Source organism: Thermobia domestica, chromosome 2 (assembly GCF_964235325.1).
Source record: "Thermobia domestica chromosome 2, izTheDome1.hap1.1, whole genome shotgun sequence".
Taxonomy (NCBI): Eukaryota; Metazoa; Arthropoda; class Insecta; order Zygentoma; family Lepismatidae; genus Thermobia; species Thermobia domestica.
In genome coordinates this window covers 357,664,028-357,690,345 of record NC_137455.1, presented here as the reverse complement: position 1 = coordinate 357,690,345, position 26,318 = coordinate 357,664,028, and the positions used below count along the sequence as shown (strand labels likewise).

The window sequence follows — 26,318 nt, the reverse complement described above, 5'->3', positions numbered from 1 at the left end:
CAGCCAGAAGGCGTCCGTAGAGCTTTCGATTGTGGTCTCCCCTTCCTAGACATGGGAAGCACGCAGCGTATGAACTTGAGCCTTGTGCTTCCGCACGAGTTACTTGGCCTATAATGCGATTTACAAATGCAGAAGAATATTACACTGCCTGTGCAATCCCTGTTTGTGTTACCAGGTTTTCATATTGCACCAGGGAGCCCACTTTCCACACAAGAGCGCGGAGACTCTTAGGCTTTCGATATGTTCAAGGTCCACTTTGACTAGTTCCAGCAACAGGCATGAAGCACGCTTGATTCAACACTACATTAGTGCCCTTCTTTGATACATGGAAAGCTTTCGTCTTGACTGTTTAATTATCTGGCCACAACTATGACCAAAAGGACACAGATGTACCTTCCCAAAAGACAGGATTTTCGGTGCCATATAACTACTTACGCACACATGATCCATCGTCTTTCCAGGTAAATACACGCGGAGGCTCAATGGTAGAGCGTTCACCTTCGGTGCTTGGGGTCCCTGGTTTGATCCCAGCTCGCGCCGTGTGGACTTTGTGATGGACAAACACCGTGCTCGTGGGTTTTCTCGGGGTTCTCCCGTTTCCTACCACTCTTCATTCCACTATTTCACTCATCTCTCATCATCGTCGTCTCCTTTAGCCTAACCGGCATAACCGTGGGACGTAAAACTTAAAGATTTCATTTCAAGTCAGTACACAATACTTTCGCACTACGTTCTCTTGTTTGCTCTCGGCTATGAACACGTGCTGCTTCCTGGTGTTTGAAATCGTTACCATGAACGTGAAACGACCTTCTGTGTTGTATTTAAACAATAAGGAAAGCCTTGGATGGAAATAGGAATAGTAAACCGATTTATATATATATATACTGCCCGGGAGAAAGAGTATAAGTCACAAATTGGCCAAAATGAGATAAGTCAAAATTTAAGATCTATGAGTTATGCTTCAGCTGCTGCTCACACGGTATACGTCAATTCTAAATGTGAGCTGAATAATCGCGTCTTGGGACTGTTAGTATAAGTCATTCATGCTTACCCCTGGTAGGGAAGAAGAGTATATGTTTACTTATATTGTTTGGACCAACATATAAACTTGTGACTTAATAGTATAAGTCTACATATACTATAAAACCAAAGAAGTTATGTGTGTTGAAAGAGTATAAGTCATATTATAATTTTGTTTATTACCAGATAATAGATTCTAATCTCACATGTTTAATAATGCTACTTAAATATTAAACCACGGCTGCTTAATCGAATCAATAATATGCGTTTTGAAGCCTATTCAGTTTTGTCTAATGCAGTTTTTATCTAATCGCATTGTTTTCTTCACATTGGTGAAGGTATTGCAACAGTGTTTAACAATCGACAAGGAGTGTGCGATACTTCCCGCCTTCTCCCCTTCCGTATTGCAGTTTGCTTCTCGTAGCTTTTTGTAAAAGGTAACTACTAGTGACTAAAAGCAGTGGATTTCAGGGCGAAGAAAATCTTAAAATTGGTGAAAGCATCGGAAGCAAATATCGGTACAAATAGTAAGTAGTATAATGTGATGTATTATTTTATATTCATAGCGGTTAGGGTGCTGGAGGGCACTTTTAAAGCACTTTTGTATATCCAAATGACAGACCCAAGCGTATCAATTTGGAGACCCGGTATACAACATAAAATAATATATTATTATTTTGAAATTCTGTTCAAACTTTCATAAACATTTGTTATTGAATTTATATTATTTCCTAAAGAATTGTAGAATTAGTAAAATCAAGAGTACTCTCGTAACTGGGGTGCAATAAGATTTAGGTTGCGTTCCCAAGGCACAGACAAATAAGTTTTAAGAACCCTTTGCACTGGATTCACTTCGTAACTAGTTTTAGCTGTGTTTTAGGCTAACAACTACGTACTTAACCCAGAACCATTAGAATAAAGTTATTAAGGATTTTATTTGTCTGAGCCATCCGAATGCGTATGAGGTTAAATGGATTGGACAGAATTCAATCTCGTCCAGAATAATACTTTCCAGCCAATATTGTATGCTTACGGTAATATACGTAGAGACGAATCTAGTACTTTTAATGCATTAAACAAGGGTGTTTTTGTTTGGTTTAGTGTCTTAAAATTCCAGGAAGATGAAAGTGGGTTGGCAGCATTGCGAGTAACCTTATTATTGACTGTTTCTATATTTGAACGATTGAAGCGAGTGTCTAAGATCGAACTCGGGTCATTTGTGTTTACAGTGTGTGTGTGTGTGTGTGTGTGTGTGTGTGTGTGTGTGTGTGTGTGTGTGTGTGTGTGTGTGTGTGTGTGTGTGTGTGTGTGTGTGTGTGTGTGTGTGTGTGTGTGTGTGTGTGTGTGTGTGTGTGTGTGTGTGTGTGTGTGTGTGTGTGTGTGTGTGTGTGTGTGTGTGTGTGTGAAGGAGGTGTCGTAACAACTGCCGAACGAGTAAACCAATTTGAATGAAACTTCCAGAGATTGTTTATTGATACAAAAGAAGATCGGACAAGGGGAAGAAGTGAAACCTCACGTAAAAGTTAAAAATGTGGAAAAATGAAGACATTATTATTAAAGTCGATTTTAATGGGCGGTTTTCTTCCATAGTTGCTTTCTAAAAGTTTCGAACAATTGACCTCGCGAAACACCTGTGTAAGTTTCATTTTTAGAGAACATTATTTTTATTTTTTCTGGCTACACCCTTATCTGATCCCATTTTTCCAACCATGGTTCGGAATTCCTCAAGTATGCTTGCACATTAAAATTTTTCAAGCGAAAAACAAAACAAAGACAAACACTTTTCATTTCGAAATTGACGGTAAGCGCGTACGTGTGTGTGGAAGTTGTTTTATGTTAACATTGGTTGAAAGTCAAATGTTTGTTACACGAGCTATTGCCGATGGAACCACTTCTGTTTCTGGAACCACATCACACGATAAAAGAGACTGCAGTGCGCCGGGAAACAAACACTCCGACGAAAAACTTGATGAAGTAAAGCGCCATATCTCTTCATTCCCAGCTTATGAATCGCATTACACAAGACGTACAAGCAGTCGTTTGTTTTTGCCACCACATTTGAATTTACAAATTATGTACAAGCTTTACACAGAGCAACATTTGAATCCGGTATCTCGTAAGAGAACGAAGAATTTCATAAGATGAATCTAAAATTTAAGCAGCCTAAAGTTGACACCTGCCACAAGTGTGATGTTTTACATATACGAAAGTCTATCGCTGTGGATGAAGAAGTGAACATTGCTCAGGAAGAATTGAATCAACATCATTTGGAAGCTGAACTTGCATACCGTGCATAGGACAAGGACAAACAAATAGCAAAACAGACTTCGTCAATGAGATGCTACACTTTCGACCTTCAATAATGTTTACCAACCAGTTATCTGAATACGTCCGTGGCATCTTACAAACGTTAATTATGGACATTTAATTTAACAATGCACGAAACGAGTACTGGAAGTGAGAACTGTTACTTGTGGAACGAAACTGAGGGTGCTTGGGGAGGAAACCAGATCGCCATATGCATATACAAAGAACTGACGTCCTCATGATGTGAAACATGTGTTATATTCAGATACTTGCTCCGGCCAAAACAAAAACTCGCATGTAGCTGCTATGTTTTTTGTTGTTATGCAAGACAACGAACACCTTGAATGCATTGACCTAAATTTTTGGTTAGTGGTCACAGCCACATTACATGGAATGCGATGTCGACCATGGATTGATAGAGAAACAGAAGGAGAGACTAAGCATACCAATTTCCCACCCTCATGATTCTTATCAATTGGTGCGTTCGGTAGGCAAAAAGACCAAATTCAGTGTTACAGAACTCAAATGCAGTGATTTCACCAACTTCGGTGATCTCTACAAAACTGTCTTTGTTCTTCGCAAAAAAGATGAAGACGGGGCTCAATTTAGTTGGCATAGTGCAAAATGGTTCCAATATGACAAGCAACTTGGAAAACTGTACTATAAAAACACACTAGATGAAAACGAACCTTTCAGGACCATCAGTTTTTGCCGGAGAGGATGTTCCCAAGCTGCTTTTCATGCCTCCAAAATGCTACACCACCACATTACCTATCACAAGGGAAAAGGACAATTTGGCTCTTCTTCCACGGATACCTGAAACATTCCACGCCTTCTAACAAGGACTGAAAATATCAGATATCCCAGAAGTATATCCAGACATAGAAGAGCATGAAGAAAATGAGTGAAAAAAAAGATTGCAGTGTCACGTGTACGAATTTTATTTTGAGAACAATGAATGAACATGAAGTTCAGTTATTGATGTTCATTTACAAAGAACTATTTAATATAAACATTGTATGTTTTTTATGCATCTTCGTTTAATTTTCGTGAAGTACAGTTATTGCAAACATTTGAGAAATCTAACTGTAAGCAATTTTCTAAAATGAATTTAAATAATACATGTAGAGTAATGGTGTTTCTGTTTAGTGGCAACAAATATTCTACTCCTAAGGAAAATAACTTCCTTTTGAAATAGATACTCCTAGCCATTAAAAGGAAACATCATTATTCTAAACGTATATTTCAATATTTATTATTAATATTTGCACAACCAGGAACCTTTTTAAAAGTACATTTTGACGAAGAATAAAAGTTGAATTTTGTTTATATGACGAATATTACATGTGTATCACGTAATGTAAAATAGTGCATAATAGAATAAGTCCACATCAAAACGCTGGTTAAAATAGTATAAGTCAAATATTTCAAAGATCGTTTGATATTAGTGAAAGATTCCTCCTTTGTCAACATTCTACTTGCTATCAATAATGTTTCGTTACGACAGTGTTCGGCAAAACTGTAACGTATTTCAGTAAAATAAAAAAAATCGCTTCCTGAAAAACTGTTTTTTGACTTATACTCTTTCTCCCGGGCAGTCTAGAATGATAGTGTTTGGGGTGCCGTGGGTCAGGGAAATGTACTTACTCAGTCGTGGAAATTCAAGGAAATCAATTCCACAATTTCAGTGTGAACCCTGTATTAATACAGTTTGAAAAGTACTGAAATATAAAAAATAGTGTCCTCGAACCAGCTGCACAGGATTATTGTGTAGCATTATATAGTTTAGAAATATAATTCGGATCAAGATTAACTTCCGGCTCCGTAATCCTAATAAATTATGAATCCTACTGTATTAGGATTAGGGAACTAAAACTTAATCTTACCACTCGATTTACTAGCAGCATCGTATGAGGTATTGGAATTATAAGAATTCTATAAATAAAACTTACGCAAACATAGTGGAGTTTATTTACTTTTTATGATACACAATTGCGTATTACACAAAATACGAGAACTTTAACTTATTCTGTTAAACCTTAATTTCAGGTTAAATATCTGTCTATTAAAATGTTACGAAAGCAATAAAAACGCCACAGGTCCAACATCTAACTTCTGATTTCAAACCTTTGATTTACGGTTATTTGTGATTTCACATTTAACAAAGACAAATATTTTAAAGTATGTGTATTTTATAAGTAAATAATTTAAATGGATCTTTTTCATAAAGTTTATCTCTTTAAAATTATTGTTCAAAGCCTTTGTATTTTAATAAGCCTTCTCCAAAATCAATGCAAATGAATAGTGCTGCCATCTTTGGAGTTCTTTTAAACTATACGTTTGTGGACGTTTATATGTTTGTGGCCAGTCCTTTCGACAATGAGATCGCGGAAACTACAGGCTCTAGAAAGATGACGTTTTTACTGATCGATTGCAAATTTTGCGTAGATTGTCCAGTTCTAACTAATTATTTAAAAAACATGGCCATTATTTCTTTATTACATTTTTACGAGTACACTGGAGGTGTTGAAATAAAAAAAAAAGAAAACTAAAACATCATATCCTACGTACTATACATTCCAACACCACATTATTGTATATAGGAGTTGCATATCTCTCAGGCGTTTATTTCATTGCCAAATGATAATGAAAAACGAAGAATAACCATTTCTCCAGGCTAAGATGAATCTTCATTGTTTGGAGTATTTTGTCCAATGAACACTACATATCACTGACATAATAATTAATTATGTGTGTAATGTATTTGTTTATTACATACTGCATGCAAGAAGAAAGAAAACACTGATCATACGTGAATTAGAAACTCCAACCAGAAATAGGCTCAATCTTGCAAACGGTGCGAGATATTGAAAAAATAATCGAAAAAATCTCCCCTTTATGGTACCCTTTGCCGATTTTTATCAAGACGTCTTTCACTTGTGTCTGTTAAGGGACATGTATAGATGTTGTGAGGAAAGACAAGGAGATTCATGTGAATGATGCACTGTGTAGAGAGCGCAGGTTCAGCTAGTTAATGTTAAACGTTGAGTCAATGCAGTTTGTACGTATAATATTTATTAAAGTCAGTATTGGGCATTTTTTTTCCGCAGTCGGGGCTTATTACTAATTCCTGTTCTAAGTGGATATTTGATTAATTTTTCTTGCTCTTGTACAGTGTGTAGCAAAAGAAAATATCGAATTGTACGTACAGTTCGTATTAACTCAAAGCTAAACTCCTACCGCAACAGTCCTAATGGTGCCATGACCTACAAGTCTGCTGGTGGCGATGTGATGTGTGGTCAGCACAGGGGTTCTCCTCGCTTTTAATGCTGGCTTTCTACACCAGAGTTCGCTACTTTCAGGTAGCCCACAATTATCCTTCAATGTTGCGTGCACGCCGTAATGGTAACATCATCCTTCCAGTCCCGCTTGACTTCGCTAATCTCACAAGAAAGGATATTTCAGAGCAGTTATGACGTTCGAATAGTTTTCAGTTTGTATATGAATATGCTGTTTTCTTTTGTCGATGATTATGCTTTTCATGACTCCTTGACTCCATTTCAATGTGGCACTTGGATGAAGCGTTTAGTGAAAGCCCGTATAATACACTTCTCTTTTCGTATAGGTGATTGTTTCTATTGTATATTCATATTCTTTCAGTTTATCATGATTCAGAAATAGGTATTTACTTTCTAGGGTTACAGATGGCAAGTGGAAAGGTGCTATTAGCAATATGTGTACTTTATGGAGACGATATAGTGAATTTGAGGTACTCCGTACATACTTGGAAGTGACCTATCCTTATATAGTAATTCCTCCACTGCCTGAGAAGAGAGCGTTGTACGCATGGCAGAAGGTCTCCACCGACACGTTCGATCCAGATTTTGTAGATCGTCGTAGAGCAGGCTTAGAGGTACGTAATACATAAATGGTTGTATATTAGCTAGGTGTAATGAAAGTGTGTTTTTTGTGCATATAGAGTACATTTCCAAGGTAAAAGCAGATATTATAGTTTGCTTCTTTTCAACATAGGTACGTGCAATAAAAAACAACTAATCGTATCAACATTTGAAGTTACATCTAGCGTAATATAGTATATAATTTCTTCTATGGGCAAAATACTTAATACTTATAAATTATTGGACGATTTTGTACAGTTATATGGCCACCAGCGTTTCAGGTTTCTCCTCAGTAACGATGTAATCAAGGAAGTTCTGGCCGTCATTGTGATACCCCAGAAATGTGAGAGTGCATGTCATTCGTGTATTTTTCTGCTCCTGGAATAACGCTTGTGGAACGCAGCGGGCACACACCGTGAAATAACTCAACACATTAGACACGATACGCTGTATGGTACCATAGCTCAGTCCTAGCTCTGATGCAATTGCACGAACAGTTATCCTTCGATCATTCTGAATCATTTCTTCCATTCATGCCGTGTTGATGTCCGTCTTTGCAGAACTTGGACGACCGCTTGCTACCTTATTGCGGTCTTCTGCCTCCTCTCTGCCCGCTTGGAAAACAGCACCATTTATCCACATGTTGTCTGCTCATTGCTTTTTTTTCATACACTTCCACGATCTGACTGTGAATGGCCGATGCCAACACATTCTTTGCCCACAAGAAACGAATCACGGCTCGCAACTGCAAGCAAGATCAATTTTCTAAAGTCTTACCATTCACTCACTCTGACGCGTCTGAGAACTCACAGTACCTACCAGCACAAGCGCTGACAGACAACTAGCGCCATCTGTTTCCACTCTCGGGGAATAATATTAACTCCACAATGCTTGCTTTTCCAATGCTGCTGCATGTAACTTTTTTTTTTTAATCCGTCCTCATACTTCCAAGACATTGCCGAAATTACTAGGATGGGTGAAAATCTTTATCCGCGCCGTTACTCAAAGCAAGATTCTTATGTTTTCACAAGAATGGAGTACTGACTGCACGTCTATAAGACAGACTAAAACTCTCATTTAAAACTTCATTCTTTCAACTTTGGCATGTCATCTGTCTTTTACAAAATCGACCAGTGCTTTATGCTTATCCTGTACTTCGAGTACTGTATTATATTTTAAAAAGTAGAAAAAGGTTACGCCTTCCCTTGTAGTGTTATTCTGTGTTCTTTAGAGAATAACGAATAAAAGAAAGAGCGTTTCTTATAGGCTCACGGTTAATGTGCTTCTTGCTAGAATGCGTGCATGTAAGTTCAAATCCTTCTAGTAGTAAGTACATCGCTTGAAATAAAAATCCGAGTAGGTCAGTTTCCATAATATTCCCGTCTTTCAATTATACTATTTGTTCAGATCTATTTGATTATGTAATTAACACTGCGAGATAAATAAGATAAATTAAAAAAAATGCTCACTAATTTCTTTTCCAGAATTTTTTGCTGCGAGTAGCGTCGCACCCCATTTTATCCCATGACCGTATATTTGTAGGGTTTCTTCAACAGGAAGAAGGCTGGAGGGAGAGTGTGAAGGAAACAGGTACGTAAAAATGTTTTATCGCCATGTAGAACTGTTGGTTTTTGCTAGCTTAATGATGATTCGTAACATGTATGTCAATATATTATTGTAAATATGAGATGGCCAGCACATTTCTCATTTAATTGAAATAAGATTCAATTATAGCTTTAATTTCTGATGTAGTGAACTTTGAAAAGAGCACGAAATCCATATTATGAAAACCAGTAATATTTACCTAAATTATGTTGGTAGTCTGTGAGTCTGCACCCAAAGGTTAACCTTCATCATCTTTTTCCATTTTCGCTTTCTGTGCTGGTCTAGTGACTAGCTCGTGTGCTTTGAATGCAGTGGTCGCGGGTTCAATTCCTGTGGGAGAGCACATTTAACTTTACAGACTTCACTTTCATTAATCATACTCTTCTGTGGCCTAAAGGGTATAATCGTAGGACGTTACACTAAACAATTTCATTTTCATTTGTCCATTTTTCGTATCCTTTTAGAGTGAAGGAGATTGTTGTTAACCATTGGATTCATACTTAATTCCTGGAATTTATGGAGTGTTACTGGCTATTTATGATGTTAGCAGCGTATTGTATTTTATATTCTTTTTTCTTCCTTTTTAAGACTTCCAGCTTATTATGGCGATGAATTATCCGTCCATTTCCTTTATTATTTTTTGATCCCCACTTCCCCCTGCCTTTGCCGTTTTCATACGGTTGTATTTAAACCCCTTTAAAATATTCTGGTACAGTTGGTACCATACGAGCGTTTTATGATACTTTGTGTTATAACTCTCTTATTTGAGCTTTTTCGTCCGGTGTGTGTGTTTTTTTTTTGTTTGTTTGTTTGTTTTGTTTTTCAAATCTAAAGGCATTGTAGTACACGTTACGTATGATTTCACGCCTTCCTGCGTCGAGACATAGGAGGTAATGACGTTGTAACTTTAAAAGATATTTTTTCGTGTGTTAGGTCTATTTTCATTATTTTTTGGCGGGCTTACTTTTGCACCTAGAAGATTAAAATTTTGCACAAACATTTAATCCAGCAAGTAGTATTTATCAGATTTTTTCAGATCTCTACGTTAAAACAAGGGGGAGGGGGTCCAGAGGGCAAAAAGTAAAAAAAAAAAAAAGGATATTTTAACCAAAAAATTCCTTTCTTTGCGATTTTCCCGCCTCAGATACACGATGGGGATATGTGAATGGTACCGTTTGAAAGTCAGTTCTATTCTGAAGAGAATGATGAGCGATCCGTGATTCTAGGATAAATATGGATGTCTCAGGAATTTTTTTACTTGAGATCAGGGTCTTTTGCGGTAATCTGGGACATTGTGAGGATCCTTGGTAAATTTTCCCCCGCCCTTACTATTCAAGATAGAAGCTTGAAATTTGGTACACACATTCAATCTACCGAGTAGTATTTTATCAGATTTTTTTTTCATATCTTTACGTTCAGGGCCGTTCTAGAGGGGCCCAAAATGTGACAAAAAATTCCCCGAAATTTCCCTTTTCCCCTCTCCTGGTATATGGTATGGGCATGTAAGTGGTACCATTTGAAAGCCTGCTCTATTCTGAAGAGAATGAGGTATGAACCATGATCGTAGGGTAAATAGTGACGATGCAGTAGCTGCTTGACTGAAAGTAAAACATACCCCAAAAACCCAAGATCTTAAAGGGGTTAATGCAGACTTAACTGTCTCTTGACACTAGTTCTACCCCTACTACTTTCATCTTTCGTTGAATTTCTGTCCTCTTTTTTTGTCTTCTAGCCTCAGAGTGAGGCTTCTTACTTTTAGTATGACACCGTATAGTTTTACGTAGAGAAAGCAAAAACAACAACCGAACAAAAAATTAAAGAAGCCTATTACATTTATAAAGAGAAACCTACACTCAATTTAGAAAAAGAAGACATAAATGTAATTTGGAGCAGTCTTTTTACTACTCATTTCCGCCTTCTGGAAAGTAATTAAAAATACAGAACAACAGTGAACAGTGACAAGTGAGTGACCATTAATATTAGTTCATTTTCGACAGAAGATTTGCGCTTCGCATTTTTTAAATGCTTTTAACCATTTTTCACTTATCCACATTTTTTCCCATGTTTTAAAATCCTCCTCGAACTGTGTGTACGCTGTGTCCTTGTTTTTCGTTCGTTTAAAAGTCAATTCTTGCGATGGTTCGCTTGTACAACATTTTGTAAATTGCACATTCTTGCTCATTTTTAACATTACACTGATTTTTTCGCGTTAAGCATGGAATGCATATTTTGGATTTTTCTTTGTTCACTTATGTAGCCTTATCATGTCTTTTCCTACCAGAATGCAAACGAAGTCTTTCCTCTTCGCAGTGTTTACTCATTTGGAAGTAATTTCTGCACAATAAGCACTTGGGAACCGTAATAAAATCTTTTATTGCCTGAGGCCCGTACATGAGGTATACTCTTCCGCTTCGTAATAACCATGTCACGTTTAAAGTGACTTCCACTACAGGATAATATCTCGCATGATTTTTTGGCCATGTAAACCGGGTTTTAGTTCCTTCTTATTTCTGCCATTTCCCCCCTTTTGTCGTAGTTTCGTTCTACCAACGTTTCAATTATATTTTCGTTCTTAAATCTGCAGGAACACTCCGCTCCATGAACAGTCATACATTCTATCACTTAAAATCGGTGCTCAGCCATTCAGACTACATGACTTATCGGCACGATAAACCGGAGGCCCGGTTTCGATTCTTGGTCTAATCTCATATTTTTTCACCTTTTGTGTATCTTGATCGAAGTGTTTTTTCGCGGAATACAAACCGCAGTATTACATCAGCAAAAGTTCGAATTTATTCACCCAAAAAATTACTGTTTTCAAAGTAGAGTGACATTATAATGATAACGTTTCTTAGAATTTACTTCCACATAGTACATATTTCTGCCAGTTTCACAGTTTATGAATTATAAATTGAGAAATTTTTAAATTCTAATATATTAATTTTTGTTCTAATCCAGTGGTTCTCAACCGATGTGTTGCAACACTAGTATGTCACACAGTCCTCTAAGGTGTGTCGCGAAAGTTTAGAATTTAAAAATCATGAAAAATTTAATAATAATTATTTAAAATCGAGACAGACTGTACCAGTCAGCACTTCCAGCGGTAGCAAAAATGCTCAATGCTACAGTTATTATAAAAACTAATTGGTTTAACTAATATAAGATTATAATAATAATAATAATAATAATAATAATAATAAAAATATCAAAGAAGTGTGTCGCGAGTCTTGGATGTTCAGTAAAGTGTGCCGTCAGTCAAGAAAGGTTGAGAACCATTGCCTTAATCAATTATCTGTTTCTGAGAACTTTGTTTTAAGATAGATATCCTTATTTGATTTGCTCTTAATACCAGTAGTAACAGAGAAGAATCTGATCGTTCGAACCTTAGTCTTTTCTTGGTGATCAATGCTGTGCTAAGTGATCTATCGGCTATAGTATTAATGTTTTTTGTTCTTCCTATGCTTTATTTCTCATATTCCCGACCACCCAGTTATAAGCTCCCAGTTATTCACTACAGTAGATCAGAGCTTGAGGAATAAATCGCAAAAAATGCAAAAGATGGGTCATGTTGCGAGTACTTTAGTTAATAAAATACTAGCCAGTGGAAAATCGAAATTCGGGTCTCATCCAGTCTAGCCATGAAGTGTCCGAGTTTGATTACCTGCGGGGAACACACATTCATTAATTTACAAGACTAATGAAATGTTAAAATAATTAAATGAATATTTGTTTTTTTTCTTGATTTGGCTTTATCATTTGTTCACCTGGAACACAGTTTCAATGTTAGTTTATATCATTTCAGGTTATATGCAACTAGCTGAATCTAAACTGAAGGCTTTAAGCGTAGCTGTGAGACTGAAGAAGCCCGATAAGAGATTTGAATCAATCAAGAATTATGGTAACGAGCTTCAGGTAAATGTTTCATGCTGTCATACGTTTATTGCAGAACTTCGAACTACAATAAGTCGGAGTTTTTAATAGAAGCTTTTTCTTTCTATTTTTATTTGATAAAAAATTATCATTTTTAAAACCAGAAATCATTCCAAAATAAACTACTGAAAATGGGTGGCAAAAAGAGCAAAATTTTTAAAACAAATGTAATTTAAATTTGCGTTATTAAATCATATTATATTTTTAAAAATGTAAAACTCAAACGTATGAAGTAATGTAAGTTACTGTACATTAATGTGTTCATAATTCATACAACAATGTTTTTAAGGGGTTCACGATGGCTCTGTGATAGAGCGCTCGTTTCTGATGCGTAGGGTACGCTGTTCGATTCCTCCTCGCAACAAGTGAGCTTTGTGGTGGACAAGCATCATGTGCGTTGGTTTTCTCGGGACTCTTTCGTTTCCTCATACTTTCTTCAATCCACTATTTCATTCATCATCAGCAGCAGCAACGTGTTTCTTAGTCTCGGTACACGATCGTGAGATTTAAAGTAAAAGTGTTTTTAATTATACATGGTGTCCCACTCGTAAGGGGCACCGGCAAAAGTTTTAATAAAAGATAACATGAAACCAAATTTGTACATTACATACTGTACCTTTATAGTTGAGAAATGAAGGTACATTACAAGAGGTGCTGGAAGTGACCTTCCTCCATCTGTTTACACAGTTAAACACGGTGCTACACGTTCGTGACTGTTACTGCCGGGATTTCACGGCGAATGTTTTTACGTAACTCGTAGACGTGGCAGCATTGTAAATCTGTGAAATGTAGCAAAATGAGGTTCCGCGAGCTGTATGTGTGTCTTGTGTTTCAGTAGTCTTGCTTACCGTTCGTGGTGTTCTGTGCATTATCACAGCAACACTTTTGACAGTCACCAGTGGAGTGTACCATGTATTGTTTCATAAATTTGTGAACCAGTTGGATGACAAGGAACTGACACTTGGCTGGTACAAGCAAGATGGGGCAACGTGCCACATGTCTAAAGCTAGTATGGTTGCGGTGAAATAGTTTTTCCCTTACAGAGTGATTTCCAAAGGACTATGCCTCCCAAGGTCATCTGAATTGACTCCTGATGTTTTCTGTGGAGTCATCGTAAAAATAATGTGTGCAAGAGCAAAGCGAGCACCATCGATGAGTCACGTGAGAATATTTGCCGTGAAATCCAGACAATCATGCCCAATACTCTGGCAGCAATATTCACGAGCATGTAGCGTCATGTTGAACTGTGTACACAATTGGAGGAGGTCACTTCCAGCATATCTTGTAATGTACCTTCATTTCTTAACCATAAAGATATGTCATGTACAAATTTGGTGCCATATCCTCTTTTAGTAAGACTTTTCCCTGGGTGTTACAAGTGGAACACCATGTATAATTAAAAACACTTTCATTTTTAATCTTACGATCGTGTATCGAGGCTAAGGAAGATGTAGAAGATGATGATGATGGTGAATGAAATAGTGGATTGAAGAAAGTATGAGAAAACGAAAGAGTCCCGAGAAAACCAATGCACATGATGCTTGTCCACCACAAAGCTCACTTGGAGCGAGAAGGAATCGAACCGCGGACCCTGTGTATGGTTTGTATTTGGTCATTCAACATTCGATTGCGATTCCTTATTTATAATAAAGCCACTTACGACCCAAATTCTATTTTAGAGTGATGTAAAAATTTGCTTTTACCGGATCTAAGAAAGCGTTGGTCTTGTGTGCTTGAGATTTTGTACAAGTGTTCCCTTTATGTTCTAGACTGTAGGTGAGACGAGTTTATATGAAATTCGTCCTTGAAAAGAAGTTTGGAAGTCTTTTTACTATTATTTCACTATTGGGATATTTTACTAATAAATTATTAAATGTGAATTTTAGAATACAAAGCTCTTATCTGATACATTGTGTATATATATATGGGGCAGCCCTTCCTGCGGGTACATTTTCTATCGTTTCTGCCTTACGTAGAATATATATAAAACTAACTGATTCATACTAGCTTTGCTAAATTCAATAACTTACACTAAATTACAAATTGGTGAGCAAAGCAACGCTTATAAAACAATAAATGTGTGACAGTTTCGCCAACTAACTGAACATAGTGGCTTCATCAGATATTGATCCTGTGTTTTTCCATAAGATATTCATTACTTATTACTCTGTAAGTTTTCCACCTGTCTACCTTGGAAATTGGCCGCATTGAAGCAATGTTTACCTTATGATAATAATGATAAATTTACCTGCGTTTCTTGCCCACGCAAAAAACCGTTTTGTTATTTTCCTAAGTTTTGTACACTCATATGAGAGGTAGATGTTCTATATTTGTGACTGGAGTAAAGAGAAGCATGGATTCCCATGATTTGTTCATGAAGGTCAATGGCCAGAACACTACCCTGTTAAAGAGGTGGTGAAGGAAGATGTGAATAAGAACATGTACAGGAACTCTGAAAACGGTTGTAGGTATTTGTTTACCCTACTGTTTTGGTAAAACCATTAGCTATATCTGTTCCTATCATCAGTGAGGATCTTTAGTAATTCCAGATAATTCTGAAGGTTAAATCCAACCATTCCAATTGTCAACTATTGGTTCCTGACGACTTGTCGAATGGTAGGGAGAATTTGAAATATGAATTCCCTTAAGCTTTTCTCAAACATCTTTTGCTCCGAGGGAAACACTTGTAGCTCATTATACATTCTGTAAATTTTTTCGAGTATTGTATATTTTTATGATTACTCTATGTATATTATTTAAAAGTAGCTGTCGTGCCATTGCTTATTAAATTTTACAATCAAGCAATACTAGAAATCCTATTCTAAAAATACATCAATCACACTTATTTCCTGTAAGTGGGCCACCTGTCTAAGCTGGCCACTTTTCAATGAAACCGATGGTGGCCAACATAGACAGGTTTCACTGTATATGGGGCAGCCCTCCTCCCCGCTGGTCCATTTTCTATCGTTTCTGTCTTCAGCGCACTTGGTCCCGGTTCTGTTCCCGGTGAGAGAGTGTTAACATTTGAATGCATTACAGTGGTTCGAATTCCATCTTAAATTGTTGGTATACATTTATTGTAGGCTCGGTGATGAAAAGTGACGCTAAACTTCAGCCACCAAACATCAGTTTCGGAAGTTCCATTCCATTCAGTCTTTTGAAAGTACATGGATCAGATATTCAATTTATGAACATTCAATATAAGTGACAGGAGAAGGTCAAGGCCCAAAATATTGGGCGCTACTGTAACACGCAATTGCATTTGCTGATATCCCCGTGACTGTTCGTATACATTTTGAAGTATGAGCTCTCTTAATTGGTTAGTGTTTTTACCTTTAGTACAGGATAACTGAGTTCGATCCCAGTGAGAATATATGTGGTGGACAAACACCGTTTGCGTGGGTTTTCTCAGGATCCTCCTGTTCTCTCCTATTTTCCTCATTATTCCACCATATCTTTCATTTCTCTTCATCACCGTCTCCTTTAGCCTAGCCAGCATAACCCTTCCCAGTGACAGTATATTTTCTTCTGATCCGACGACGTTCCGTTGTAGATTTCCATCTCCCGACAAGAACGATATCCTTTTTGGAGAACTATTTTGGTACATTTCTTATCTGTAGCGAGAATATCTATGAAATCTTGTTTTGTTATTAATTTCTGTTATTCTTTTGCAGAGCAATCTCGGAAACTTGTTGAAAGTGAGAGCTCGTCTAGTAGAGCGTTTCTATGGTCTTCATAAGCTTCATGCTAATTATGGTCGAGTATTCAGCGAATGGAGTGCATTAGAAAAAGAAATGGGTGATGGCTTGCAGGTGGGTACAGCAGCCGTTTCTCTAAAGAATCCAGTTCGTCAATTAATGCAAAGCTACAGTAAGGTAAACACTCAATGCTTGACAACAATGCACGAAATAAGAAGTACACAGTAATGGTAATATTTTAGTAGTATGTTGGTTTTAGTAGTATATTGGTAGTAGGGTTGCCAACTTTTTTGGGGGGAGCTTCTTCGTGGCTAAGCGGTTAGCGTACGCGCCTCTGGCGTGGGAGACCCGGGTTCGATTCCCGGCGGGAGCTAGATAAACACTCAATGCTTGACAACAATGCACGAAATAAGAAGTACACAGTAATGGTAATCTTTTAGTAGTATATTGGTTTTAGTAGTATATTGGTAATAGGGTTGCTAACTATTTTTGGGAGTTCCTTGGTGGCTAAGCGGGTAGCGTACGCACCTCTGGCGTGGGAGACCCGGGTACGATCCCGGTGGAAGCTCATGTGGTTCGGATTCCACGTTAATCAGTAGTTCCATGTCTCATATAGCCTCGCTGCTGAACAGAACGTTGAACTCAAAATCAACTCTAACTTTTCTGGGGGAAGGGGTTAAATAAGTGAGATGTAGTCACGACTTTCCGATTATTATGAATGAATAAAAATGTAGGGGCACGGTGGCTCAGTGGTAGAGCGCTTAGTTCTGGTGCATGGGGCCCCTGGTTCGGTCCCCAACTAAATAAGGGTGTGGACAGCATCGTGTCCGTGGGTTTTCTCGGAGTATTCCCGTTTCTTCCCATTCTCATTCCACCAGTTCTTCCATCATTCACTTACCTTAACTATCAGTCTCCCTTACCCTTAAGGGCATAATCGTAGGATGTTAAAAGTGAAAGATTTCATAAAATAAAAATGCTTTTGTAGAATATTCAGAGATGGCAGAAAATCTCAAAAGTATTTAGATGTTTCGAGATCACCCCAAGAATTCACATTGATCAATGGGGACATTGTAGTATAGTGGTTAAAGCGTTGGACTCAGGCCCATGTGGTCTGGTCGGTGCTTTCCAGTTTTCGGCGTCTACCCAACGTCGTAACTCGGCAGACTGGGGAGTCGCCTGAATTAAAGACGTGACGACCAGTAAGTGTAGAAAGCTCCTCATACGCCTGTTAGAGACAGGGCGACGCAGCGCACTAAACACATGTTCGTCGCTAGGCTAGACGTAATTCAGCCGGTTGCTAATAGATGGCATTAAGAGCGGATCAGGCCCACAAAAGAGGATTGTTACTCCAAGGCCTTTTTTTTTTTTTTTCAATGATAAAAATGTAGGTGTATTTCAAAAATTTTACGTCTATTTTCATCATTGAAGGCGCACTTTTTAGCTCCCAATGGAAGCATACGGGAGCTTACAATTTAACTCAAGGGGTATGTGTTAACATGCTGCTTTATTTATCGGTAACTACTGACTGGATCTGATTGAAATTTTGTGAGCAAGTAGCCAATCGTCGTTTAAGAAATAAAAATAGATACCAGACAAGCTCGGCAACGGAGGCGTGTTCCACAGCTTTTTACGCTGGGAGCTTCTGCGATTGGTACATCTCGGCTTTTATTTTCATTTTGTTTTGTTTTAGTATGGGTGATATGAACTTCCAGATTAAATTAAATTAGAAAACAATAGAAATTTTAAAGATTATGCAAAATGGGGGAAATTTGGCTACTCTTAATTTTAGTCTTACCTCCACAGCAGGGGGAGACATAAAAATTCTTCCATCTATCTAGTAATGGCAATTAAGTTGTACAATTGAAGTTACGAGCACACATTCGTTAGTGCTTGCCCTCTTCACGTATTTGTGCAAAGAATTTGTTCAACCGGATTCCAAAGTTATGTTGTCACTTCTTTGTTATGTTGTACACTTCGAATAGTGTGTAGATATTGTAAAGGCATTTATTCAAGTGCTCAGGTGTAGCCCAGTGGTTGGCGTACATTTCTCTGGTATGCGTTACAGTATTTTCCGTGCTGCTTTAGCAGCGTGAAGTACTTAAGGTCCAACTCGAAATTCTGCAATAACGTTACGTTTACTGAAAAAATATGTCCAACGATGAGATAGGCTGGTCAATCCTCATGCGTAGTTTTCGATAAGGCCGAAAAAAACGAAATGTTCCGTAAACTTATTAATTGATGTTGTACGATAACCACACGCCAGGTATTAAGATTAAGCTGATACTGAATTATACCCTGCAACCGCCTATACTGATCCCCAAAGAAATGGACCAGCTAGTAGGAGCGTAGACGATTAACAAAGATGAAGAAACAACACTTACTAAGGTTGCGAATTAATTTCTGGTATTAAATAAATAACTACTTTCATTTATGATAAAATGCAGAGAATGAAAAAAAAAAATAAATAAATAAACTATCCCCATTTAGTCATGGAGGATTTTGGAAAGGTAGGTTGGGGGGTGGGGGGAGAGGAGATGACTAAATAAAGTAAGCTAAAAATAATAAGAAGACAAAAAAGAATTCTAAAATGGATTAACAAGTTATATACTCAAACTTTCCAAAGATATATACTCAACACTCGTTCGCCAACCATTAACGCAATTAGTGCTTAACGAACTTATCTATTAATTACTTTAAATAAGATAATCTTATTGGAATGAAAAATGTTTAAAGAGTTGTACAGTCAGCGTCAAAAGGTCTTTCCGTTTGATGAAATTAGTTTCGTAAATAACTCCAGAAAAGAAGGACAATTCAAGTACAATTTTCAGTAAATTTAAATGAATTGTCTGTACATTCAAGCCATACCACCGTTATTCGCAAAATAAATTTTACCAAACGAAAAAGACTTTCATCACTGACTGTACATTTTTTTACTATAATTACTTAGTTAAATCGCAACACAACGTTGTGAGAATGTATTAACATTTTACTATAACGGCCATTTTATCTTTACTCTCTCATTAAGTACATACAACAGACGTATAGAATGCATAATGGAAGATTTTCTGAAGCTACACAAACATAATTGATTTTTAGAACGATGAAGGTGATGGAACATATATAATACTGCTTAATTGTAAATAATTCAATAAAAAGTTCTATTTCGTAATAATAATGCTGATTCGTAGATTAAGAAATACTGTAGTAACTCAAAGGATTTCAATTCCAGATGAAATCACTGACTTTTCGAAGAGACCGAAATGCATTAATTTCATTAACACTTATAACTTCTTTTATAGAACGTAACATTGAAATATTTGGCAACATTTCAAACTAGACTTATATACGAGTGCTAAGTAATCACAAGATAACTTTAACTGGGGTAGATGAATTATATAGATTCCATTCATATACGTAACAGTAAGTTACGAAATAGGAAAGACTTTTACATACTTGGTGGATAGACAACTCACGTGTGAATTATTGAAGTCACAATCCACACGAGAAGCTTTGCAAACATGGGTAAGCGTACTGTGCAATTACACATAAGTAATGTAAACAAGTAACGTACGTAAATTACCCTTTCATGATATTTGAGCACACAAAATACCTTTCCACTGCCATATGCTGCCATTTAAGAGAATCCATCTCTTGCAACCAAATATTTAATTACTGTATACTAGCTGAAATGAAGGAGAATTTTGAAGTTTTTCTATCACTTACGTTATACACATTATGCATTGCATACTCTGCCTACGAAAATACTCAATTCCGACAATCATTTACAATAATTTTTTGTGTTATTGTTACCATTTTTTTATCTAGAAAATGCGTTTAAGTAAAAGCATAGTGCGTAGGCGTTCACTGGCAATTGTGTCGACATGTCACAGATGTAACATCCGACAAGTCACGTCGTTGCAACATCATTTATACTGCAAATGATACTAGTCCTTTCTGATAGCTCGCTGCGCGCATGTGCTGTTGAATGCCGTGTTGCCAGCTTTTGCGTCGCGTATTGAAACACGAAATTATTCACTGCAAGTAAATCTCAGTTTTATAATATTAAATGACACAAAAGAGAACTAAAAAGAATACTTTTAATAAGAAGCATGTCCACATCTCAAGTTGATATTCGACTAAAACAATGTGTATTTGTTTATATTCAAATTGACAACGTGCGGAAAAGGTGGAATGTTTACCACTGCAGAGCGAGATAAATGAGCCACTATAGTTGGCTGAACGTGCTGTTGCCATAGAAATAGTTCTTGCCTGATCGTTATGACCATGTGCAGGAAGGAAAAAACAGAGCAAAGCAACTGTCGGAAAGGGCAAGTTATATAAAATGAAATGTAAATATTCTATTGTTTTTTTTTTTTTTCTTTCTTTTCAATGTAGAAAGCGGGCCATTACTTGGATTCATTAGCTGCTGGTGTGGATAGTATGTTGGAGGAAGAAGAGCTATTTGCAGATCAATTGAAGGAGTATCTGTTCTTTGCGGCGGCGTTGCAGGCCGTATGCAGGAGACAGGAGATACTGCAACTTCAGTTAGAGAGGGCCGAGGAGCTGGTTGTGATCAAAAGTCTGGAAAAGGAAAAAGTGCAGCAAGGTAAAAAAAAAAAAAAACTATTAAAAACTAACACTTAAAACATTGAAGCAGTTAGCACGTTGTAATTTTACATTTTTATGCAATGTCCACGTTGAGGAATGTCGTATCAAATATGTTTTTTTCAGGTTTCTTTGCTGTTGACAAAGCACCTCTTCCAGAGAAGTAGTTGGGGTTGCCTATGAAAGAAAGGTACGAGGGATGATCGAAAATAAAAAGGTTACAAAGCATATCAAAGCATATGTGTTATTCACTGTAATTTAATGAACATTTACTTGTAGATTAATAACATGTTTGTCATGGTGCATGTTTGAGGACTTCGGGTTCTGACCATGTATACCCGAGGAGCTGACTTGAAAATTATGACTTATCTGGGAAATTGGTTAAGGGTAAAAGTGAGGCCAGGGATGCAGTTCCTGTGGCTCAAAAGTATTAGACCTGCTAACATCATGGGTAGATTGTAGAGGTGTATGGGAAGGGCTCAATTTCAAGTCAACATGTAGAGTAATAGTGTCGTGTTTTCAAAGGACAGATCAGTATTGTTAATGATAACCCTGGACACAGCGGTAGACCCAATACCTCAACCACTGACGTGATCTGTGCTCGTATGGATGAGTATATTCGTGTAGACAGAAGAAGAGCCGGAGCCGCAGTGGCTCAGTGGCAGAGCGTTCACCTCTGGTGCATTGGGTTCTTGGTTCGATCCCAGCTCGCGCCAAGTAAGCTTTGTGGTGGGCAAATACCATGTGCGTGGATTTTCTTGGGGTTCACCCGTTTCCTCCCACTTTCTTCAGTCCCCCATTTCATTCATTTCTCATCATCACCGTCTCCTTTAGCCTAGTCGGCATAATCGTGGGACGTAAAACTTAAAGATTTCATTTCATTTTTTTTTCATTTCAGAAGAACCATTATGCTAAATATCAGCTGAGCTGAGACTAGCATATAGTGTTGCGCAGAACATTGTAGTCAGTGTCCTAATTATAGGAAAGTGTGCGCGAAATTGGTGTCACGGGCATTATCCGAAAACCATAACACAATTAGAATCGCGACGTCGCTGAATATTCTGCGGTGGAGGAGTACAATTTTCTTCACCGGATGGTGACTGGTGATGAAACAATGTTGCATCTTTTCACTCCACCAAGGAAGCAGGCATCCATGGAATGCAAACATATATCATCTCCACGAAGAAGAAACTCAAAATCGTCGTTTCGTCCAGGAAAGTTTTTTGCACTGCATTCTGGGACTATCAAGTGTGTTACTGATTGATTATTTGGAACAACGAGATACCTTGAATGCTGGAAGGTATTGCAGGACACTTCTGGAGCTGCGGATTGCCATCAAAAGGAAAACGTGTGGTCTCCACCGTGATGTGATTCTGGATGATAATTAATTCCTGATTCTTCTGGATTCATGAGTTACGAACCCTCGTTTTGGGAACAGTTTGATTTACGAACAAATTTTGTGAACAGTTCTTTCCTTGGCTTACAAATAATATTTCGGGATACGAACACGCGCGCGCTCGGACACACACACACGCACACACACACACACACACACATATATATATATATATATATATATATATATATACACTAAAGCCCCGATTATTCGCAGAATTGAGTGAAAAGGGCACTGTGGATAACCGAAAAAAAAAAAAAACTAAAAATGAGGTGCAAACACGAAAAAAATAACAATATTTCAGCATAAATACTATGTTTTATTATTTGTATTGCTCGGGTCGTCAAAGTCAGTGATCAGAGAATGTGAAAGCCATGACCAACAAAAGAGCAAGAGCCTGCCACTCATCCACAAATTCCGAGAAGTCCTATAGGATTACGATGCACAATAAACCTGTCAGTAATTTTCGACCTTCGTCTGTAGGGCCTATTGAGTTTTCCATGTTGTTGGCTTTTTTAAGGTTTCTAATTAACCCCGCAGTGATGACCCGCGGACTCTCACCCCCACAATGAATGTAATGTACTATCACGCAAATCAATCTTTTCAATTCCCGTTTCTCATACCTTACAACAATCGGCTTCTACTTACCAGACTAGACTTGTACTTCGAAACGTGCACTGTTGTTGGAAATATTGATTTTTACAATGCAATTTATTTTTATTTTAGAACATACAGTACTTATTTGCATGCGGAGTGTTAGTCTACAGTGACTACTTGTGAAAAATAATTGGACGTGAGCGCGACGCAGCAGAGTTAAAAAGTTTATCGCGGATAATTAGGGTTTTATACTATATATATATATATATATATATATATATATATACACCTGTACCAACAATCCATGCACTTCTGCCATGAACATGTTGTGTTAGTGTTCAAAAACTACTTTTGGTTCTTTTTTTTTTTTTACACCTTTTTGTGCTTTTTAATTATCATCCTATTTTGTTTAATGTATTGATACTTATTTGTCTTTAAAAAGATAATGCTATTTTCATTCTATATTCTACTCACCACAGAAACATACTTAAAAAATCGTACATTACCATGTGTCTGGGTCTAGAACGGATTAATTGTATTTACATAAATTTTAATGGCAAAAATAATTTCGATTTATGAATATATTTCGGTTTACGAACAGCGTTACGGAACTGATTAAGTTCGTAATCCCTGGATTCACTGTATGATTTTTTCATTTAAAAAAAAAAAATAAATAAAATATTTCCATTAAAATTTTATTTATTGTATACATCTAAAGATTGTAGCAAATGGTTTGAAGAATAACTTGTTACCAATAACATTGTCAAGACCAATTCTAAATTGTACTGTTTTGTCTTTAGACTAGAACTAGAATAAATACTTAGCATTCCTGAAGACCTTAGGTAAAAAGCTACAAAGAAAGAACTCATCGAAAAATCCTAGAAGTAATAAAAATGTCTGGATACATTGATGTGAGAAAATCTTATTTGGTGAGGTTCATCTACTAATTTCTTCAGCCGTTTGCTTCAATCACACTGCAAAATTGAAATCAGCAGAACATGATGTTGGTATTAATCGATATGAAACCTTTTCTAATCCAGGTGAAAAGAAATTAGAATGAAAGTTCATCTGCTGAAACTTTTTGATTGGAAAACCCAGCTTTTTTTTCTTTCTTCAGCTTTGTAAGAGAAAGCAATATGATTGGAATTGTGATTTAATCCTAAAAGTGTTCAATTAGCGTATGAGTCATTATAGCTCTCTTGTAGCTTTCCTTTCGTTGCTTTTACAAATTGGTTTTCGATCTCTATCGGGGATTTTTGTTAGAGTCCACAGTAATAATAATTAATTTTTAAGGAGCAAAATATAAATAAAATTTTGTGGGAAATCGAAGATGATGTGTATTACCTTATCAGCTTTATAAAAATGGAGTTGTTGTTCTTAATCAAAAAATAATTCTGTTTCGATAGAACCTCACGATTTTATCAAAATCGACTGTATGAAAGACGAAACAATTTCTGGATACTTTTATTTATTTATTTATTTATTTATTATTAATAATCACCTCTAGTATAATCTCAAGAAGGTGCAGACGAGGATCGAAAGTGCATTCGAAAAATAATGAATGAGATGTGACGAGGTAATTTTTTCAACATTACCTTCTAGTACAAAGGGCTTTTCTCTTCTTTCTTCATTCATTTCATCTCAAATAACACTGTTCAACAACGAAAATGTAAATTGAACAAAATCTAATTCTTATTGATTTTGTGGTGCTGATCACGAATTTGAAAGTTATTTTCGAATATTAGCTCTACTTTTCGTTTTACAGGCATGTCTAATAATAACGCTTTAAAAATAAATATATTCGCTTCGTTTGGGGTAAAATGTTACACTGATCCGGCAACACTGGAGAAACTATATGAACGCTTGGTTTCATTGTGTTCCTTATCTCAGTAGTGTTCTGCTATTGTTAGAAAAGACAGGTTTAGTGCAGTTATCAGCGTTTTGGGTGTGACGTTTGTGTAGTGCAGGACATAAAAATACAACTACAAGTATACGCAAAAATACTGGTATTTCGAATGTATATTTTTAAATAGTTGTCGGAACTATTTCAAGTGACATTTTGAGGATTTCAATAAACAAAAATGCCGCGAAATTGTGTAAACAGTGCGGATAGCTTCTGCTACGTGTGTGGGGAAGTGACATTTTCCTCACAAAAGCAGACTATAACACCACTAATAAGAAAAGCCTATCAATATTACTTTGGTTGTAAAATTGGAGACCAAGATAAATCTTGGGCACCCCACATTGTGTGTAACACTTGTGCCAGCAATCTAAGAAATTGGATTAATGGGAAGGGGCGCCCAATGCCTTTTGCAGTGCCCATGATTTGGAGGGAGCCAAGCGACCACATCAGAGACTGTTATTTTTGTATGGTTCCTTCCGTCAAGAAGGGAATTTCCACGAAGAAGAAGCGGGCCTTGATCTATCCTAACATTCCTTCTGCAATGCGCCCTGTTCCACATGGAGAAGGACCACCTGTTCCTGACCCACCTAAAGAATACGATCTTTTTTCTGATGATGATCAAGAAGTTGAAGCTCCTGAATCAAGTACTTCGAAGGACCCTACGTTTGTTGTAGAAGAACCTCCATGTGAACCACATAGACTTACTTAAGAGGAACTAAGTGATCTAATCAGAGACTTGGACCTCTCGAAAAGCAAAGCCGAAATTTTAGCGTCACGCTTAAAGCAATGGAATTTATTGCAGGAAAAAGTAAATATTTCAGTGTATCGGAATAGGGAGATGTTCACTTCATTTTTTACTATGGAAGACACACTTGTGGCATGTACAGATGTAAATGGTCTCATGAGGGCACTTAAAATTAATTACGAACCTACGGAGTGGAGGCTCTTTATAAATTCGTCCAAGGTGAGTTTAAAGGCAGTGCTTTTACATATTGGAAATGAACTTCCTTCAATTCCTGTAGGTTACGCAGTTCATATGAAGGAATCTTATGAAAACTTGAAACGTTTACTTCAAGCCATTAAATATTACGATTTTCAGTGGCTCATTTGTGGTGACCTTAAAGTAATAGCACTGTTGCTAGGTATGCAGTTAGGGTATACAAAGTATTGTTGCTTTATATGTGAATGGGACAGTAGAGATCGTAGATCTCATTACCGCAAAAGTGATTGGAGTACCAGAGAAACTCTTCAGCCGGGAGTGAAAAATGTACAGCATGAACCACTGGTAGATCGTAACCGAATTTTGCTTCCCCCTCTACATATTAAATGAGGTTTTATGTAAAGTTTTGTTAAGAGCA

The 26,318-nt window shown here is 37.0% G+C and overlaps 1 protein-coding gene across 2 annotated transcripts in view; it reads left to right on the top strand.

The window, feature by feature from the left end:
- LOC145678810 (sorting nexin-4-like) overlaps positions 1 to 26,318 on the top strand; it is a 63,577-nt gene that overhangs the window by 11,002 nt on the left and 26,257 nt on the right. The window contains exons 3-7 of one of the 2 annotated variants that reach the window (XM_081749341.1): positions 7,024 to 7,240; positions 8,711 to 8,816; positions 12,634 to 12,743; positions 16,436 to 16,636; positions 20,855 to 21,065. In XM_081749341.1, coding sequence (XP_081605467.1) covers positions 7,024 to 7,240; positions 8,711 to 8,816; positions 12,634 to 12,743; positions 16,436 to 16,636; positions 20,855 to 21,065 — 845 coding nt within the window. The remainder of the gene's footprint in view (positions 1 to 7,023; positions 7,241 to 8,710; positions 8,817 to 12,633; positions 12,744 to 16,435; positions 16,637 to 20,854; positions 21,066 to 26,318) is intronic. The other variant, XM_081749342.1, reaches the window with a different exon arrangement.